The sequence below is a fragment of the Dipodomys ordii genome, unplaced genomic scaffold (genome assembly GCF_000151885.1).
Source record: "Dipodomys ordii isolate 6190 unplaced genomic scaffold, Dord_2.0 Scaffold67, whole genome shotgun sequence".
Classification (NCBI taxonomy): Eukaryota; Metazoa; Chordata; class Mammalia; order Rodentia; family Heteromyidae; genus Dipodomys; species Dipodomys ordii.
This window is the reverse complement of record NW_012267283.1, coordinates 10747366-10768656: the sequence shown is the minus strand read 5'-3', so window position 1 is coordinate 10768656 and position 21291 is coordinate 10747366. Positions and strand designations below refer to the sequence as shown.

Genomic DNA, 21291 nt, shown 5'->3' with positions numbered 1-21291 from the left:
CACACACACACACACACACACACACACACACACACACACACACGGGATGGCTGGTTGGAACTGTCTCCTTTTACCCAGGCTACAATCCTGCACAGGAGGACCCATTTCACAGAGGGCCAAACTGAGACCACATCTCAAGGTGTGTGCTTACCCTGTGCACTATAGGCCCTGCTTTTCCTCCTGCTCCCTGCTTGCTCGGGATGTGGGGGGAGTTTGCTAGGGACAGCTGCTGGGCCAGAGAGAACAGAAATACTTGTACCATTAACGGAATAAAGTAGCCAAGTCCCAGGAGAGCGGTGGAGGATACCCCACCCAGAGTCTACTGGGACTGGCATGAAGGCACTAAATCCAAGTGTGCTCAGTCCCTCTTATGGGTGACACAGCCAAGGTAGACGCCAATGATTGAGGAAGTGACCCGGTCCCAGCCTGAGCCACATTTATGCTGACCTAGTTTATCTAGAGGAACTCCTCTGGGCCTCTCCCTGCAGTCATGAACACGGGCTCCCCTTCTCGCAGCTCCGAGATGGCCCTGACTGCCAATAAATTAATTCTCAGGGGTGGTGAGAACCGGGCCCTCGAATCTTCCCCAGCCCTCATGCTCCCAGCTAATGCCGATTTGTAAAGCGCTTTATGATTTATTCATACTGCCTCCCCAGGCCAACCTTCCCCGCACACAAATGAGCGTGGCTCTCAGAATAGAACATCAGGCTGCATTAAAAGGAAACCCGGCTATGGGGTGTGTGTGGGGGAGGATGTGTCTCTTTTTGCTCCCTAGTCCATGTTGCCCAGGCTTTGTAAAATTCAGGTCAAATTTGAGAAAGGCTGAGGATCAGCAGAGCTGATGGGAGTTGCACAGGCACCCATGTGGGCTTTTCTCTGGGAAGGGGCCTCTCCTGGTGGGCAGCTCTCTGTGTCTGCCTTGGTCTCTGTGCCCAAGATTTGAACTCTGTATGCTGAAATTCCCAGGTGGCTGGTGGCTGAGACCCAGGCTACAGAGCCCTGAGAAGGACCAGGGTGGACACAGAAGGGGCATGTCCCTCACTACTCAGGGATGCCCTTGAGGGAATCTGTGCACTGTGTAAAATAGAAGACACCAGATAGCCCAGGGCCATGGTCATTAATGTCTCTATCCTGGTGTCCTTGAACTTGGGGTGGGGTCTATGCACTTTGGAGCACAGATACAAAGAGAAGCCTCTTATGACCCATGATGTCACCATGGTACAGGCTCTTACTCAGGCCTCACCATTGTATAGATGACTCGGGCACAGACCAAGATGATGTCCATGGGAGAGTTGGAATTGTCCCAGGCTCTGCAGTTGCCTTGGTGAGAAATCTGGGCAGAACAGATTTTTTACCACCCAGAACCCTCCAATACTCCTGCACTTGGCTATCATTCCAGCACTAGAAGGACCTGTACCTACAAGGGCTTTGGGGGTGGCCCAGCTTCTCTGGAAGCTGTTGCCTGGTTCTTTGAGGCTGGGCATGAGGGATTTCATCTGATCTTGGCCAGCTTAACTCTCAGAGATAGAGTCCAGTAGGAGATGTGGTATTAGATTTGGACCAGAAAACTCTGAGAGGGAAGAGAAAGCTGAGGAAGCTAGGAGACCTAGGGTCTGACTGTTCTTCAGAATGCCCAAGAGAAGAGAGGCCCTGAGCAGCACCATTGTAAGTCACAAATGATTCACATGCAGTACTCCACAGAACCTTTAAGACAAAGGAAGCCCATCTTCCTCAGACAAATACACCGAATACACCGAAATCACAGGTGATATGAACAATTCCTCTGTGTGTGTGTGTGTGTATGCACGCACGCATGCACGTGTGTGTGCGCACCAGTACTGAGAGTTGAACCCAGGATATCTCATTCTTGATTAAGATTTTTCACTCAAGGCTGGCACTCTACAATTTGAACCACACCTCCACTTTCATGAGCAATTCCCCCTCCCTCCCTCCCTTCCTCCCTTCCTCCATCCCTCCCTCCCCCTATCTCTGCCTCCTGAATAGCTGGGAATATAGGCGTGTACCACCATACCCAACCCAATACCAACAATTTCTTGATCCTGTACAGCAGCCAGTCTGATCTCATCACTTGCAGGAGTTAGACAGTATCATCACCCAGCACATAAAATCCACAGGACGCCCCACTTTCCATGTGCTGTCCCAGAGAGCAGGGACTCATTGACTCTCGGAAAGCCTGAGATCTAGGAGTTTGGAACGTTACAAGGTAGGAAATAAGATGCCAACTTCTCCATAGCTGCGTGAACCCCTCTCGCAATGTCCTGAGAGAGTTTTCCAGGTAGATGGAAGACCTGCTTTCTCTTGGTGACCCTGAGCCTGCCCATCCCCACATTCCTACACATTTCTGGGTCTGTACCCCTATAATCTGATGACCAAAGTCACTCAGAAACCTTTCTGCCATTTACCGTTGCCACATGCAGAGGGACTTACAGTGCAAAGTGTTTCAAAAGTCTTTTCTGAGACAAAGGATCCATCGAGGCCAAAGAGAAATATAGATGCATAGGATAACATGCCCCCAAGAATGATGAGATTGTTCATGTAGGGACTTGACATCTTGATGAGCCTGGCAAAGAGAAGAGGGGACATCTTTACAGATCCTTTCTGTGAACATTTCTCAAAGCTCCCAGATGTGCTCTGCGGCTGAGGCTGGAGCCAGAGACACTCTGGTTCCCCTGACTTCCTTGTCCTCACCTACCAGAGGCCATCTGCTTTGCCCTAAAGAAGGCCAAACACCCCGATATTTCTAATCACTGATCTTCCTGATTCCTTGTTCATGTTCATCTGTATGAGTTCTTGAGTTTTCAGTTTATGCAGAAGTGCTAAGACACGAGGGTTGCTTTTGTTAGTTTGTTCTGCTCTGTTTTGTTTTGTTTCTGGCTAGGACTGGGAATACTTTCCAACACAAGACTTCTGTATTTGAGTTGAGCCTCGTTTCTCAACAAGGTGGTAGTTCCCACGCCATACTCCTTGCTTCCCTTCAGAGAGGTCCACAGGTGAGTATTCGGGATTGCTCAGGAACTGTGCTCATCAGGTGTTGAGTGATCATCCCGTTTGGCTGCCGCTGAGCACTCAGGAAACTCACACTGTTCCATGCAGGTAGGAACACCTCTCTGTCACCAGCTGCTACCCCAAGAAGTAGAGAAGTAGACATTAGAGCCCTCATTCTAGTTCCCTATCCTATCTTGACTAGGCTACAGTTGGAGGCATTCTTGGTATCCTCAAACTCTACATGTTGCTCTCTTCTGCCTTCAGGAATCTTGCTGTGGATCCCAGGTGCTCAAAAAGCCAGATAGAAGTTAAACCATTCAGCCTTAGAGGTACCTGGTTCCACTACCCCTCCCCTGCCGGCACAATCAGCTCAGAAAACCTTGGATTTCTGGGCGCCCTGTGGCTCAGTGGCTCTTCTGCAGATTGTAGTTGTTGTCAATCGTTCTTTGGACATTTTCCTGCTTTCTGCAGTTCTAGCAATTCTTCAGATTTTAAGGATGGCCTATGTTCAAGTGACAGCACAATAAGAGGCTGCTGCTTTGTGGGTGTGGACTACACCCAGGTGTTGGGGTTGAGAATGCTTGACCCAGGCCTATCCCTTCTACCTTCAGCAAGTGATTTAACCTGGCTAGTTGCCTGGCATGTGTCTAGACCAGCTAATCTTGCTCTTTGGGTGACAATGAGTCTCTGAGGTCCTTTTGTAAACCATGAACTATTAAGGTGGAATTCTCATTCTCTGCTACAGCAGGCTGAGGAGGGGGAGGCCAGTGGTGGGAGGAGGGCTTCCTGGAGGAGGACACTTGAAGGGTAGGTAGCATTTAGGAAAGCTGCAGTGAGGGGGATTTTTGGAAGCACAGACATGTATTTCCTGTCTCTTTGTAGAGTTTTCAGTGGCAAGCCAATCTGCAAAACTGAAATAATCACGTGGATCTGCCTTTTGGAAAGACAAAGGGTAATTTGCCCCAGGAATCTGAGATGGGCAGCGGGTAGTTAAAGCATTAAAGGAGCTTGGACTTGTGAGAGGGCGACCTGCCGCACTGATGGGAATCTGGAGGTACCAGGGAGGGCAAAGCCACATGAACTGAGGACTGACTATGTGCCTAGGCCTTGGGCCAAATGCTACTAGGTGTTGTTATTTATCCTTTGTACTGAGTAGATGAAAGTTGCTTCAATTTTTTTTAAAGCAATATATACAGTATTGTAACAAAGATAATGAAACACCAAGTGAATAGGAAGTGGGTTTGGTTTGAACAAGTACTTCAAACAAACAGATAAGCAAGCCATAAAAGCCATGAGTCCTGTCTGCCCCTGCCCTGCCGCCCCCCAATTCCTCCTTTGCAAACAGGGGGAGAAATGAAACAAAACCAGTTCCCCTGGAATTGTTGCTGGCAGCCTGTGAAGTGACACAATGTGGCTTCTGGGTACAATGGCAGAGCCTTGGCTCTGGCTCTGCGTGGGTGGGTGCAATGGGACTGCCCTAGAAAGCGCATGCTTCGAGCCCCAGCTCAGCCTCTCCCTCCCTGTAAGGCGGGAGCTGGGTTCAGGGATTTGCCATGGAAATGGAAGAATCTGCCTGTGTCTCATCCACACCGGTGCCTGGAAAGGTAGCCTGTTCTACCCATAGTTGACCAGAATAACTCACAGTGGGGTCTCTTCTTGGGAGAGCAGAGGGAAGATGCTGGGATTAAAAAAAAAAAAGATCAAGAAGAAGCCAAACAGGCAGACTCTGAGACATACATGTGGACAGCAGGCCCCCCCCCCGCCCCCCGCCCCAGGCTTGGAGCTTTGTGACTCTTAGATAGCCGAGGGTGGACATGATTGGGAGCTGATTAATGGAGGGCCTTCTTGGGCCACCATGTCAACCTTCCAATAGGAGTCCTGTCACTACAGCAGAGTCCCACAGGGGCCCGGTGGGGCTAAGAAGCTGGAGATTCTGTCTTCTGTATCTTTGCTCCTGGACTGCCACATGTGCTGGCCATGTCCAGAGCTCTGGGAAGGCCTGTGGACTTGAATAGTTCTACTTGAATCTAGCCTTTTCCTAGCTTGGCTTATCAGAGAGTCCTGTGCAACCAGGAACATACATGTGCATGCATGTGTGTGTGTCCTAGCAACACAGCAACCCACTCAGGAAACTGCCCCAAACACTCTGCTGCCCCTGGAGAGTCCTTTATGGGATACACAGATTCTGAGCTCAGTCTGGCAGGGAGTTGGGAGATAAACACTTACTTCTGGTTCCGGTTCTTGATGTTGAAGAAGAGAAAAGCACTAGCCATGATCATGCCAAGGATGGTGAGGACTGAAAGGACACTATAGAGAGGTAGGGAGATCTTCCGCAGCTGCTCCAAGATGATGGTCTTATCCTTTGGTGGTTCGGATCCTATAAGAGGAAGGAAAAGATATCATGGACCCAACCCACAGTCATTTTTCAAAGAGAGCTTTGCTTCTGCATCTTTGACATTGGGCTTGACCCCTGCTACAACCTCACACAAGGCACAACTATATATCCGCAGGGTGGGCTGATCCACTGGTTGGCCAGTCTGCCCAGCCTGGAGGCTGAGCCAAGATTTCCTTCTTTCTCAGATAGAATCAATAAAGGATTTATGATGCATTTAATAGCCATTAGAAGACTAGAATTTGATTCAGTCTAATTATACCGTTGAAAACCCATCATCATTCAGCCTCAAAGGTAACAACAGCTGGGAGGCTCAGCTGGGTGGGGTGAGCAGGGAGCACTGGGCCCCACTGAGGGTGAGGAACTTGGTTTGGTCTCAAGGACTGTGCCCCAGCCATACATGATAAATGACCACCCCCTCAACAGGGAAGACACCCCACTTATCAGCTCCAGGTTGACACATATGTGCTTCCAGCCTCAAGGTCAGTCTGTTATGCAAGCTCTTTGGTTTTCTGTTTCCATGAGACTTGCTAACCGTGGGAGGCAGAAGCAACCTCCCTTCCTGATGTGCTAGGCAGGACTGAAGTTGTGGGATTCCATTCTTTCTGGGCCTGCAGAGCAGCCTGGCTCACTCTTGAAGGGCATCAGGACCCTGGAGGTGGGGAAGGGAGAGGCTGAGGGTCTCTGAGCAAATGCCTTTCCCTCCCGATTACGAAGTTACTCTGCTTTATTTTTATTCTAGGTTGGCTGGCTTAGGATGCAGGTTGCAGGGGCTTTCCCAGATTTCTCTCAGCTGCTATTTCAGGGGAAATTGTGACACTTGAAGAGTTCCCCTCCTGTAGGGATATGTGGAATGTGCTGGATGCAGGAGAATGACCAAGACTAGGTGTTCCTGCAGGGGTCATGATAACTCTGTAGTACTGTGGTGGGGGCTAGCTTTCCGTCCCAGGAGACAAGCCAGGGATGGGCAGACATGGAAGTGAGGATGGAGAATAACCTGGAAAATCTGTGTTTAAAAACCTCTGCTTGCAAGTTCCTATTTGTTTGGAAACAGTCATTGGCTAAAAAGAGTTTGGGCTGTCTAAGAAGTTTAAGGAAACTATTGATGTGGTAAGGGGAATCTTAACTATTCCATGAAGAGCAGTATTTACAAGAAGAGGTTTCAAGGACTGACACAAAGTAGATAGGAGTATGTTTTGCTTCCAGATGTAAAAGCTTAACATCTAGAAACTTCTTCACTCTCCATCTGCCTCTCACCTAGACTGCCAGAGGCTGGCTCAGGGGCCTCTGGCTCCCAAATGCACAAGCAGTTCTGGAGGTTGGGGGGTCAAAGCTGGGAAGACTGAGCAATGGGGCTGAGGTTTGGGACTAAGGTAACATGAGTTTGGGGCTCACTGTTTAGAAACAACTTCAGAAAATCAACACCATCTTCTTCTGTCTTCTGTCAATATTAAGATGTTGTGGAGGCCCATGGTAATGACTGATGTTAGAGCTATTGCAGCCTAATTGTTTTTCTCACTCTCCCCTAGTTCATCCACTCCTGGCCCACCAACTCATCACCACCGATCATCACCTTTTGCCTGCCACGCCCAGGGCTGGGCATCAGTGATACAAAGACCCAGGCCCTGCCCTCAGGAAATTTCCACTCTAGCCAGAGAAAAAGGGAAAAGCAATGTGCAATCACAGGATGCTACAGAGTGCATCCTGTGATTGCACAGCTTTTCCTTTGCAGTTATATGTCTACATACATCTCACATTTGTAATAGGGAATAGGTGTCCTATGTGTTCTATATGTCATCTATCTTATAAGGAATAGAACTTCTAGAGATTGCTTGCTTGTTCCCCCCAACAAGCTCACAGAGGCTGTAGTTCTCTCGGCGTTAAGTAACTTTTAGTGACAGTACAGGGTGCGCTGGCAGGGCTTTGATCAGAGCTACCTAACTCAGGCCTGCACTCTAACCCCAACCCAAGTGCCTCCTCTGACCACATTCCCAGGTGGTATGCCAATACCAGGCACCCACTTTGCAGGGGCAGAGTAAAACTCTACTTCCCCCCTCCTCCACCCCCAGCTGGGAGATTCTCCAGAAAATGATGAGTCAGAGGCAAGACTTGGAGGATGAGTAGAGAGTGGGATCATCACCAGGAAGGTGAGGAAGTGATACTGTGGCAGCGGGCATAGCACAGGCAAGGCACCATGCTGTCATCTCAGATGGAGGAACCCTAAGCAGCCTGGGTGAGGGGATTCGTGAGAGGACACAGAGAAGTGGGAGGGGCACTTCATGGATATCTTGAGGCCATGACATGGAACAAGGTGCCTGCCTCTCTGGGCAGTGTGGGGATCACAGGAAACTATAGCTTTCCTTCAAACAAAGATGGTTTACAGCCAGGTGCCAGTGGCTTGTGCCTGTAATCCTAGCTACTCAGGATGGTGGTTTGAAGCCAGCCTGGGCAGGAAAGTCTGTGAGACTCTTATCTTCAGTTAACCAGCAAAAGAAAAAAAACGCTGGCCGAGAAGCTGTGCTTCTCAAGTGGTAGATTGCTAGCCTTGAGCAAAAAAAGCTCAGGGACAGCCCAGGCCCTGAGTTCAAGCCCCAAGACCAGCACATTAAAAAGCAAAAACAAAAACAAAAAAGGTGGTTTGCATCTTCTTTATTTTGTGTTTGAATCTTTCCTTTAAATTTTTTCTTTTCTTTTTGTCCTTTTTCCTTCTTTCCTTCCCTCCTTCCTTCCTTCCTTCTTTCCTTCCTTCCTCCCCCCACCCTCTCTTGCAGTACCAGGGCCTTATGCATGCTAGGTCAGTGCTCTACCACTAAACTACAGCCTGAGCTGCTCTCCTTTAATTTTGAAAACCCTAATCCTTATTCAGTAACCTCCTCATTTTTCCATCTCTTGAGTATACGAACAGACAGGCCTATCTTGGGGATCAGGACCCTGGTGGTTGGAACAGGCTGTGCTTCTCACAGGCTGTGAATTCTGAGCCATCTTCCTACTGTACAACAGAGACAACAGGACTTGCCTACCCACTTGCCAAGTTTCTGTCCTCCATGAGGTAATGGGAAGTATATATTTGGTGATGGTCCCTCAGGTGGGGCATGTGGGCTGCACTCAGGAGCTTTGCAATGTTCTCAAAGCTGAATTCCACTGATCCACTAGGCCCACAAGAGTAACAGGGACTCTGTGCTTAGTGAGCAAGTCCATGCGCAGTGGATGTTCCCTTGGCCCCGGGAAGCCCAGGCCTCTGACATTATCTAACAGTGTCCAGGCTTGGGAATGCCTAGGAGTGACCCTCCTCCAAGAAGCCCACCTGCCTTACCTTGGAACCTGATGGTGTCATTGATGATCTCCAGTGTGTCAGCCACAGCGTTGTACTCGCCCACTTTCACCTCCCTGCTGTCTGTGGAGAGCAAGATGGTGGACTATTAGGTGGGGTTTTGTGCTTGGAAACCCCTGGCTGTTTCCTTGAAGTTTCTCCCCCAGTTAGGATGACAAAGCCTCCAACCATCTGGCTGGGAGCCCCTCATATACTATCTACACAGCTGGGGTCCATCCTAGGCTATGTACCCTAAGATGGAGAACCCACACCTCCAACTAGACTCGCCCGTTCCCACATGTCTCCTGTGACAGCCCCCTCAGCTCTGCCCTCAGGACTGCGTGGATCCCTTCTGCTCCTTCTGCCCTAGGACAATGCCACAGTCTCAAGATATAGATAGGGCAGCCCCAATGGCTTCTTCCAGAACTTCCTTTCCATTTGTATTCCCACCAGGCCTCTCCTTGGGCCACACCCACAAGGCCATAGTGTTTCTGATGAGTGCAGACCCAAGGATTGGCCAGGAGTGTACTTCAGGCATGATGTGGTGAGGAGCCAGTGGAGGGGACCCTGCACTCCTCACTTGGACACTGGCATCCTAACGCATCTTTCTGAGGCCACATTGCTCTGTGTGTCCTTGGAGCTCAGTGTCTCCCTGCCCTTTGTTCCTTGCAACTATGTTCAGTGTGTTTTCTTTTCTTTTTCTTTTTTGTCACTTAGGGGCTTGAACTCAAGGCCTGGGCACTGTCCCTGGGCTTTTGTGCTCAAGGTTAGTGCTCTACTACTTGAGCCACAGTTCTACTTTTGTCTTTTTGGTGATTAATTACAGATAAGAGTACTTTCCTTCCTGGGCTGGCTTCCTGAGTAGCTTAGATTACAGGGATAAGACACCAGTGCCTGGCAGGATAGAGGCTGTTAAAGCCTCTAAGACAGTGGGGCCAGTGGAAGATGGGATGGACACCGGGGATATTACCCTTGGACAAGATTAATGTTGCCCTGGCATGAATGAGACCCAACAGAGCTGAGCAGATGCCAGCACCATACTCTTAAACCATGAGCTAAACAAGTCTCTTTTCTTTATGAAGCACCCTAAATTGGGTGTTCTGTTATAGCAACAACAAAGACAGGGAGCCCAATCTGGGCTCTTTATTTCATTGTTCAGTGACCCTCCCACTCTCTGCCCCCCACCCCCATCTCACTGATGGAGTAGAATTGGTTGTGGCTTTACCCAGCCCCCCTCATCCTCAGAGTTTAGATTCAAACCCTCAGCATTTCCAGACAGGGATTGCCAGTGAGGTGACAGTTCTGTGCTAAGCTGCCCACTGTACGGGCCACCGTACAGTGTATTTCCTGCATGTAACAACTACAGAGACTGAGGGGCCCTGTGGCCCCCTCACACTGGGGGTCCCCCAAGTTGCAGACCCCAATCAGCAAAGATATCTAGAGTTCATAAAAGAATTCCAAGGAGCCCAAGGAGATGGCAGGCAGCCTGGCTCTGGCCCTGAGACAGATTCTTCATGGACACACAGGTGAATGGCTAAGCCCTGAGAAGCACTCAGCAAATGGGGCAGGAGCCTCCTAGGTCCCATTGCTACCTGCTTCCTACAACCGTAGGGAGACCAGGGCTGTACAAAGTCACTTCCTCTGCTCCAAAAGAGCTCCTGCCATTGAGAGGAGGGGGCACCACACTGTGCAGGCAGCTGTCACCTGCCTGGGTCACCTGACTCCTAAATGTCACATTAGCACACTCTGCCAGGGGGTCCAGCATCCTTGCTTCAGGCTTTTGAAGTGCTTAGCCCCACAGATGCCTCAGTCAGCTCCTGCTGCTCAGAGGAGGTGGCCCTGATTTATTTATTTGGCGTGGGGAGGCAGCACATAAAATATGCAGGCCGATGGGAATTAGACCATCAGGAGTCAGGAAGTTGCTTAGCTGGCTCCCCACCACGGCCCCTGCTACACAGCCCTCTTCTGACTCACAAGTCCTGCTGTGGGTGCCATCCCATAGTACCGGGACAATAATCACCATCATTTCTCCCTGGAGGCAGACCCTGGAAGCTCCCACAAGGTAAAGTGCAAACTGGCCTCATTTGCCCTCTTCCCTCAGAGAAGGGAAGGTCCTCCAACAAGATGTGGAGCTGTGGCTCAAGTCGGGGAGTGTTAGCCTTGGGTATAAAAGCTCAGGAATAGCACCCACGGCCAGAGTTGAAGCCCCAGGACTGGCACAGGTATGCATGTGGTGCACATATACACAGTCACTGCTCAGAACCACGGGCTGGGGGATGAGCAAATGGGGGCCTAAATGTGGGTCCTGGTCCTGAAGACTGTGAACTTTTACCACTGATGCAGAGCAGGGCTGCTGGTCATCCAGCCATATTTATTGAGTACCTACTATATGGTAGCCCAGACCAAGGTATTGCATGATAAAGAATCTCCCAAATATAGCACCATAGGTGGGGGAGAAAGTTAAAGTGATTACCACATGAGTAAGCACTTTTGGCAGTATTGGGTTTGAACTTAAGGCTTCATGCTTATTTGGCTTGATTGTATAGCTGGTATCCTATTGCTTGAGCCATATCTCCAACCCTGTTTTTTGTTTTGTTTTGTTTTGTGTGTATGTGTATGCCAATCTTGGCACTTGAACTCAGGGCCTTGGTGCATACCTGATGTGTTTTGCTCAAGGCTAGCACTCTACCATTTGAGCCACAGCTCCACCTCCAGCTTTTTTTGGTGATTAATTGGAGGTAAGAGTCTCACAAACATTTCTGCTGGAACTGGCTTCAAACTGTGATCCTCAGATCTTAGCCTCCTGAGTAGCTAGGATTATAGGCATGAGCCACCAGTGCCCAGTTCAGTCTTGCTTTTTTTGTTGGTTAATTTAAGATGGAACAGTATAGACTTTTCTGTCCAGGCTGGTCTTGAATTGAGATCCTCTGTATTTTAGCCTCCTGAGTAATGAGGAGTATAGGCATGAGCCACAGGCCCCTGGCCCTGCCACATTCTTGACGGAGGTGACCAGGTATGAACTGGATGCTGAAGAGATGTTATACAAAGCTGCCTAGTTTAACTGTTTCATTTGCATAATTCACTCCTTCGACAAAAATTCCTGGGTACTTGTTTTGTGTCAGGATCTGTGCTGGGGACTAGAGAGACAAAGATTGAAAAATAAACTGTGTGTTCAGCATGGTGGTGCACACCTGTAATCCCAGCACCTGGGAAGTTGAGGTATTAAAGTATAAACTCCAGGCTACTACATAGTGATATCCTATCTCCAAAAACCAAGAGCTGTGGATGTAGCTCGTGGTAAAGTGCTTGCCTAGCACATGCAAGGCTCCAAGTTTGATCCTAGCACAGAAAACAAACAAACTCCACAAACAAACAAACAGAAAAGGCCCAAATCAATCCTAATCTCTGGCTTTGTGTGACTGTAATTATAATCTAGGAGCTTTCAGGGTTGCAGAGAGGTTGAAGAGCTGGTATATATTTATTGGGTGTCTAATTTCTGGCCTAAGCCATAGAAAGTATCTCCAAACGGTATTTCATTCATGACAAAAGTAACCGTGAGCTATCTCTATCTGCTATTCCTCAACACTCCCAGTGTTGTCTTTTTTTTCCTTAAATAAGGTTTTTACTGTGAAAATACTGTACAGAGGGGTTACAATTACATGAGCATGGTAATGAGTACATTTCTTTTTTTTTTTTTTTTAATTTATTTTTTGTTCCGGTCGTGGGCCTGAACTCTGGGCCTGGGCGCTGTCCCTCAGCTCTTCAGCTCAAGGCTAGCGCTCTACCGCTTGAGCCACAGCGCCACTTCCAGCTTTTTTCTTTTTTGCTTATGTGGTGCTGAGGAATCGAACACAGCGCCTCAGGCATGCAAGGCAAGCGCTCTACCACTGAGCCACTTTCCCAGCCCATGAGTACATTTCTTATCAAGCATTGTTGCCTCCTCCTTTGTTTTTCCCCTACCATCCCTTCTTCCCATCTCCACAACTATATTCCACCCCCCCTTCCCCTTCCCTTCCCCCCCCCCGCCAAATTGTGAAGTTCGTTTTTCGACCTAGTGTCTTGTACATTTCATTGTTGCAATGGGTCAACCTGTATCCCTATTTAAACAATTTGTTTTTTCCCTTTCCCTCCCCAAATTATACCAACATCAAATACAGTGAAAACAGGGGTTATACTGTGGGGAAGGGACATACAAAGCAACAAAAAATCATGTGGTACCTTATAAATACATTAGAAACAATAGCAAGAAAGAAAAAACCACTTGCGTCCTTATCTTGGGGTTCATTTCACTTAACATCATCTTATCTGACCTTTTCTGCTTGTCTCAGACATATACTAGTTATTGCAAATAAGGGAAACTATGGGACCTATGTTTCTTTGGGCCTGGCTTACTTCACTTAAGATAATTTTTTTCCAAGTCTTTCCATTTCCTAACAAATGGGGCAATGTCATTCTTTCTGATGGAGGCATAGAATTCCATTGTGTATATATACCACATTTTCTTGATCCATTCATCTACTGAGGGCCATCTGGGTTTTTAAGATATTTACCATATCTTAGCTATGGTAAATAATGCTGCAATAAACATAGTTGTGTTGGTAGCTTTAGTATGGTCTTGTTTATGATCATTGGGGTAAATGCCCAAAAGTGGGATTGCTGGGTCATAGGGGAGCACTATGTGGAGTCTTTTGAGGAACCTCCATACTACTTTCCAACGTGGTTGAACAAGTTTACACTCCCACCAACAATGCAGTAGGGTTCCCTTCTGTCCACATCCCCTCCAGCATCTGCTATTATTCGATTTCTTGATTATAGCCATACTAACTCGGGTGAGGTGGAATCTTAATCTTGTTTTGGTTTGCATTTCTTTTATGGCTAGAGTGGTTGAGCATTTCTTCATGTGTCTATTGGCCATTCTTATTTCTTCTTCAGAGAAGTTTCTCTTTAAGTCTTTAGCCCACTTATTTATTGGGCAGTTGTTTCTTTGAGGATTTGTTGTTGACTCCCCATGTTTTCTTACTGTCATCTGTTCTCCACAGAGTCCTTCCACTGGATGGTGGTTTTCCTTTCCCTCTAAACCCCGGGCCACTTTTATCTTGTTTTGAGACAGAGTCTTACTAAGTTGTACAGGCTGGCTTTGAACTTCAGCTTGAGAAACTGGGATTACAGGTATGCACCACCACTCTCAGCTCCCCTTCTATTCATACATTTGCCCACCTGGGGGGGGGAGTGGTCATGGAGACAGGCTCCCAATGCTTCTAGCTTTCAGCCCTTGAGCTGAATCACATAAACATCAGTTACTTCTTTGGATCTAGACCCAAGCTGGCAGACCAAGGTCTCTGTGTGCAGTCTGGGAAGAGGATGCAGGTGGGAGACTCACAGGGGGAGGGGCTGAAGCCCTGGGCCTATCTCTGGCTGACTTCTGGTCTCCAGCCTCTGTTGCAGGGCACTGGCTCCCTGTGTTGCAGGTCCCTTTCTCTAAACCTCACTTTCTCCAGCTATAAGTTGCATGAAGGCGCTGCATTGGTTCTCAGACTCGATAGAGCCTTTAAGTCACCTGGAAACTTGTAGAAAATACAGATGTCTGGGTCTCAGCAGACCCTTTCTATTAGAACACAGGGTAGTAAGAGGTCCTGAAGGCATTACTTTTTAAGAATAATCCTGGCTCCTTCTCAAAGTGAAAAAAAAATAGGTGGTGTTCTCTTTAAAAGGCATATTCTTTTCTGTCTGATCATGAGGAGTGGGTGGTGCTGAGGTTGGGGACAGCTTCTTGGTCCCAAAGAGTCCACTTTCCCCTGAATCCTTCCATTCCTGCTGACCTACAACCCTGCTGGAGAAACCTGATGTTCAGGGGACCACATCTCCACTCTTAATTAGCCAGCTGATTGGCCTTTTAGCAAGACAGTCTTTCTAGACCTGAGGCTGGGTGGTAGGAGGTGCGATAGAAGAAAAAGGACATTAAAAATCAGCCCCGAGAGCTTCCAACTAAGATCAAACTAGCTCTGGAAGTTTTCTCCTAGCTTCCAGTAAATTATCTTCCTGCTTTATAGGCGTTGGCATTTGGCCAGTGAGATTAGGAGCCCCTGGGGGATAGGGACTGTATCTTATTCAACTTGCGTTCTTCCCAGAGGACCCAGTGAAGCGCCTGGCAGATGCTCAGGAAATGCACACTGAATAGAAGCGTATCTGTTATCCTGAAGCCCAAATGGTAATTAATGTCTGCAAGTGGGAAGGAGGAGCCTCTGGTCTGCTAAGTATGTCCCACACGACAATTATGTCACCAGAAACATGTGAGACCCTGTCCTTCCCAATCAGGTGCCAGAGACACACAACTCCAGCTTGCATCCTTTAGGTCTCACTGAGTGGTGTGAACTCCCAGCCTGGATCACTCCAAGGTTCTCACATACAGGCCTAATGAAGGCAGGCAGTGCATGGAGCAGATGCTGCAGGCATTCTCTGAGAATGATAGAACAAGACTCTAATCATGGCTCCACTCTTCTTCCTTCCCTTACAGATTTGGAACCCTGGTTAGACGTTAGCAGTAACTGGGATGCTTGTTTCTCTTAGGGAAGAAGGAGGAGGAGAAGGAGGAGGAGAGGAAGCAGCAGCAGCAGTGGTGGCAGCAGCACTACCACCAATTCTCTGGCATTCACCCTCATCTACCCATGGCTTCAGGAACAGCAGTGGTGGCTGAGGAAGGAGCAGGGAACACGGAGGTGGCCTGAATGCAGGCTTAAGATGCTAATGCCACATCTGCCTTATCTACCACCCTGAGTGTCCTCCCAACCCCAGAATAGCAGGGGCCAGAGAAAAAGGTAAGAATATGTATAAGGGTTTGGGCAATATACCTAGGACTCCCCTACTAGGGAATCTGGGAAACAGGAAAGGGAAAGAAGGGAGTCCGTATGACTATCAGGTAGGTTTCTTTACAGGTAGCTGTGCTCAAGATTACTTGGCCCTCTGTGGGCCTCTGGGAGCAGAAAATGATGGGAGATGTCTCATCAGTAGGGTGTTGGTGTGTTAGCCCTGGGCTGTCCAGGAATCATTTCCAGGTGGAATGTGCAGAGGCTGCTAGAGAGATGCTGCTTGACTTGTTCTGGGATCCTTGGGCACCGAGAGAACAACGGGCAGTCAACAGGGACACCCGCTACACCTCCCTCTGGGATGGCCCTGCTGAGGAGCAGGTAGGCTTCTTAACACCCCAGCCTCAAGAACAAGGCAGTTCTGCTTGCCCAGCACTCCTAAGTCTCCATTAAAGCCAAAACAACATTTCTGCAGCCATCAGTGTGATCGAGCTTTAACAGAACATTGCTGGGTGTGCTGCCTAGGGTAAGGTCAACAGTAGACACGGGGAAAATGAAGAGGTGCCTGCACTTCCATGAGCTAGACATCCTTAGTTTGAGGTCCACACTTAAACCAACAGATTTGGCAAATGGATGCTAGCAGCCAGCTTGCTCATCCCTAACCACTGCCGGAGGAAGGCAGAGCTGGCAGGTGCCAGCCCATCTTGGCAGAGGTGAGAAGGAAGGCTTAGCGAGTCAAGTGACTCCCCCACGATCTCACTGTTACACGAGTAGGAGCCATAACTGACACTGAGTTCTCTTGATTCCCAAATCATTCACTCAACTTCATTGGCAGGGGCTAGGCATTGTGCTGACCAATCCCACAGCCCGAGAATCAACGAGTAGAGAAGGGCCATGGCTTCTTCCTAAAGCTGCTTCCTATTCCCAACCCTTTTTGTGTTTTAGGTTTACAAAATGTTTCCTCTACTGTGGAGAAGCATTGGACAGGCCCTAGAGCTTGGCACAAATGAGAAGCCAGGGAATGTCTCAGGAGGTCTGGAGGAGGAGGGGGCTGGGCCAGGTTCCAAGCCCCAGTGCACTGGAGATTATCTGAGTGCAGGCCAAGGAGCTGCTCTGGTAGGGAGTCTGGCTGCCCTGTCGAGTCAGCTTGGCCAGGGGAACTACTGCTCCTCTGCTCCCTCTGAGTAAGAGAGGAAGGCAAAAGCCAAGGAGACAGAAGCAGAAAGGACAGAGGAGGCATAAAAGGCTGGACAAAAAATAACATGTGGAGGCCATTGCAAGGTCATTGGCAAAACCTTAGGGATAGGCCCAACCTCCTGAAAGGTTCTAAAAGACAGAATTTTGATGACCCCTTTATAAGGGAGGGAAAAGTATATGTCTCCTGAGAAGGAAGACATGAATGCCTGGTGTCAGAGATCAGAGCCTGGCTCAATCTTGGCCTTAGTTTCCCTTTTGAAATGAAAGAGTATCTGGGAGTGGTTCTAGCTTGGCTAGCCCAAGCTATCCCAAGTGACCCAGTGCTATCCATCATGATGGACCCTCAGAAACCCTCTGAGCTTTGAATACCAACTGCTGTGCTGATATATACACGTTCCCTGCATTCTAGTGGCTTCTTTTAGTCTCCAACGAAGTGAAGTAAGACAGGTCCAGAGACACAAAGGATCTGTGTTTTCCTTTATATGTGGAAGCTAGATTTAGCTTACAAACTCATAAGTAAATGTGTTGAGGTGGAACTCAAGTGTATACAAATGTATTAACTGAAATATGGTACATTCAAGAGAGATCTCAAATAGTATAATTCCTTAGAAAGCCCAAATCAAAGTTAAGAAAAATAAACATCAAGAAGTAGGTACTTGAGATGGGGTAGGGTGGGGTCAAGAGGAAAGGGGTGGACAAATGAAGAGGTTAGGGGAACGTAGATAAGAATCCAATGTATATTCTGCAAAAGTAAGAAGTGTGAGGGAAGGAGTGAATGGGGAGGGATGGGTGAGAATTTTGAAAGGGGTGACATTGATCAAGATATATTCATAAACTGCTTTGTTAACTTGTGATGCCTGTGTGCAAAATCTAGATTTTTTTTAAAGAACATCCAATGCTTCTATCAGGTACTAGGACTAGAGTCTATTCTATGAAGAGGTCAAAGGAGCATCTGAAGGCCTGGTTATGACATTCAATAAAAGCTGGACACAGTTTTGGGGGAGGGGAGGGGAGCATGTGTAGGTGTTGGTATCCATGTGGGCACATGGATGGTGGGGATAGTGGATGTAGGCCTAGCCCTGCCAATAACCAGCCATGGATCCCTGGGAAACCCTTCCCTCCTTTGTACCTCAATTTCCCCATTTTGCCACCAAGTAGTGAGACGAACTCATCTTGAAGGCTATCTGACATCCTGCATAGCAATAAGTGTGTGTGTTGGTGGGGGGACTGGGGGGTGCTACCAACCTCAGATACAAACAAAAAGACTCCAGGTGTCAATGCACCAAGAAAATCTAGCCTTGTTTCAGAACAGCCTCATAACTTTGACAAAGTGCTTGTTATAACCGCTACTTACTGAGCAAAAAGGCAAGGCATATATATCAATGGGTGGTATCTCTCTTTGTTCCTTCTGCTTTCTTAAGAAGCTGAGGTAGGACAAAGACAATCAAGGCTCAGAGAGGGCAAATCATTTGCCTGATATGCTACAGAAAACTCCAATGTGTGGGAGACAGGTAACCTAGCACCGACTCTCTATTTTTTCTACTGCTTGCTGTACATAGCCAGATAATCCAGAGTCGACAGCCACAGGAACTGGAATCTACATACCCAACACACAGAAAAAAGGCATTAAACCTGGCATGCGCTGGTAGCTAAGATGGGCCAATCCATATTTTATAAAATAGTCTCCTAGAATGATATAATTTGAGAACTGAAAATGTGACAAGAGAATTTAGTTACAATCATTCAAAAAAAAAAGTAAGTATCTTTGCCAGGATGTTTACTTTGTTCAACTCATGAAGAAATAAGACTTAACAAATGGGAAAATAATTACATTTGCCTAAAATGACATCTTTTGTGCATGCCAGAAAACTGACATGCGTTTCAATTACCTGCCAAGGGAAGACAAATGGGTGAACCTACAAGATGGCATTCTAGGTGACAATGCTTGAAAACACTCCCCCCCATTCATCCAGAGCCTGGTGGGATTTGTCTCAATGAATACGAATACGTTGCTTTCATTCCTTGCTTTCCCAAGATGAGCCAGCACACACAGCACAGCCCTCCTTTCTGGAGTTTGGACCACGTGACTCATGACTAAAAACTACAATGCATCACTGCCCCTTCTCTGGGCCTCCATTTTTTCCTCGTCACACAAGTGACTCAGCTTCGATGGTTTCTGTGGCCTAATGAGACACACCAAGTCTATGCAATGATCAGCACAAAACCATCAGCTGTGCAGGCAGTTTTGGAATGATCAGAGAACCAACATAGACCAGAATGGGAATGAAAGTATCCTAAGGGTTACTGTGAGAAGTTTCAGGTATGGCCACAGTATAACTGTGGCACCTTAGAAAGCCCTTATCTGGTAGAAATGCACACTGCAGTATTTATAGATTGAAATGAGCTAATGTCTAGGAGCTTCTATAAAATAGGACAGTGAAAAGTGGGGGGATGGGGGTGAGCAGAGTTAACACAAGCTCAGGAAAACCTGGATAATGGCTTGCACTAGGTGAAGGCGTCATAGTTATGCTGAGCTCTTTGAGTGTCTGTGGAAAACTTCTATAATCAACCCAGCAACAAAGCTGGGATTCTCAACATATTGCAGCTGCCTTGTTGCTCTCCCTGCTGCCCCAGGCCTCTCAGTCCTGTGTGGGAGAGAGAGTGGCCTGACCAGATCTTCTCATGTGTTCCGGGAGAAGCATTTCCTATGAAGTCTTGCTTGTGCGATCTGGAATCTCAGGTCACACTTGCATTTCTTGTTGATGTCTTTTATCACAGCAACATCACATCCCTGACTACCAATGCCATCAACCAGAAAGAATAAATATGGAGAAGCCTACCTTGAAATTGAGTAAATTTAATGGTCCCCATTCTCTCCCCATTCCGGAATACAACTTGACCCTAAACACAAAGCAAAACAGACAAGAAGAAAAGAGAAATGACATGTTAGCCCAAATACCACGGAGCTCACTGGAATCATTAACTCTACAATGCCATCATTTAATATTGGAGAAAAATAGACTCCCATTATACCATGGATGTGAAAATCAAACTAATTATTATTTTTTAAAAATTGGTTGTGACTTCATCTGGTGAGTGTGTGATGGACACAAAAATCAATAATGGAACAATCACATGCGAATTAAAGCCACAATAACATCATCATTATTATTGTGACTGTTTATCAAATGCCCATGTATCCTCTGTTATCAAGGGGACAGGCTTTAGGGAAGAGAGCGGCAGAGGTGAGGTCCTTAGAGGCTGGCCCTATGATCCCAGAAGCCTGTGGGGCTTTGCTGAGGTCCCTTGGCTTGAGATTCAGAAGGGTGTTGGAGGTTAGTGTTGCTGATTATGGACAGAAAGTGCTTTGTAAGATTTTTTTTTTCCTGAATGGTGAAGTCAGCCCCAATTATAGCAGGGCTATGGTATAGCACAAAATTAAGTTTCTACAGTGAGCAAGACCTGACTGTAGTCACAGGAAGCTGAATGCCCTTCATTAGGGATCCTGGACAGTACAGATGGTGCCATCTTGTGTATCTAAGTCTTGCTGGCTAAGTACATCAGGAATTTAGAGGGAAGGTCATCTCTTTCTGTATATTTGTGGGCCACTGAGAATTCTGCCACCACGCAAGGCAATGACTAGCTTAGGTGGAGAGGGAATGATATCCACATTTCACATCAAGAAACAGGTTGAGCAAGGCAATGCACTCCGACAAGGTCACATTGGGGCTGGGATTCAAACCTTAGCTTTTTTTAAAATGCCTGTGCTATTTCACTTCAGCAGGTTGTGGCTGACTCACAAACAAATTCCTTCTAATCTTCTCAGGGTTGGAATTAGCAAAAGAAATCGTTTGAAAGGCCCCTTGCTTTTTGCTCAGAGCCACGTGCTTATACCACCAGGACAGAGCATAGACAGAGCTCCCGTCGCCTTGATTCCATTCTGATTCACTCTTGGGAGAAGAGTTCAAGAGAGAACATTGCTAGAGGTGAGGTCTTTGGGCTGTGTAAGGCCTGAGAAAACATTTGGTACATGATGGGACAGATATGCATGCTCCTCCTGGAAGCCTGATGCATCTTCCTGTATTGAGTGTGTGTGTGTGTGTGTGTATGTGTGTGTGTATATGTGTGTGTATGTGTGTATATGTGTATGTGTGTATATATGTGTGTATGTGTATGTGTGTATGTGTGTATATGTGTGTATGTGTGTATGTACGTGTGTATATGTGTATGTGTGTGTGGATGTGTGGATGTGTATGTGTGTGGATGTATATGTGTGTGTATGTGTGTGTATGTGTGTGTGTATGTGTGTGTATTTGTGTGTATGTGTGTGTATATGTGTGTATGTGTGTATATGTGTATGTGTGTATATATGTGTGTGTATGTGTGTATGTATGTGTGTGTATGTGTATGTGTGTGTATGTGTGTATATGTGTATGTGTGTGTATGTGTGTATATGTGTATGTGTGTATATATGTGTGTGTATGTGTGTGTATGTGTGTATATACGTGTATGTGTGTGTATGTGTGTGTATGTGTGTGTATATGTGCATGTGTATGTGTGTGTATGTGTGTGTATATGTGTGT

General features: G+C 47.3%; 1 protein-coding gene across 1 annotated transcript in view; it reads right to left on the bottom strand.

Annotated features, from left to right (window-relative positions):
* Positions 1 to 21291, bottom strand: part of Gabbr2 (gamma-aminobutyric acid (GABA) B receptor, 2) — a 352730-nt gene that overhangs the window by 61782 nt on the left and 269657 nt on the right. Inside the window, exons 11-14 of the mRNA XM_013023244.1 lie at positions 19549 to 19609; positions 8712 to 8792; positions 5233 to 5383; positions 2449 to 2581 (exon numbers count right to left, since the gene is read on the bottom strand). Of these exons, the coding sequence (XP_012878698.1) occupies positions 2449 to 2581; positions 5233 to 5383; positions 8712 to 8792; positions 19549 to 19609 (426 nt within the window). The remainder of the gene's footprint in view (positions 1 to 2448; positions 2582 to 5232; positions 5384 to 8711; positions 8793 to 19548; positions 19610 to 21291) is intronic.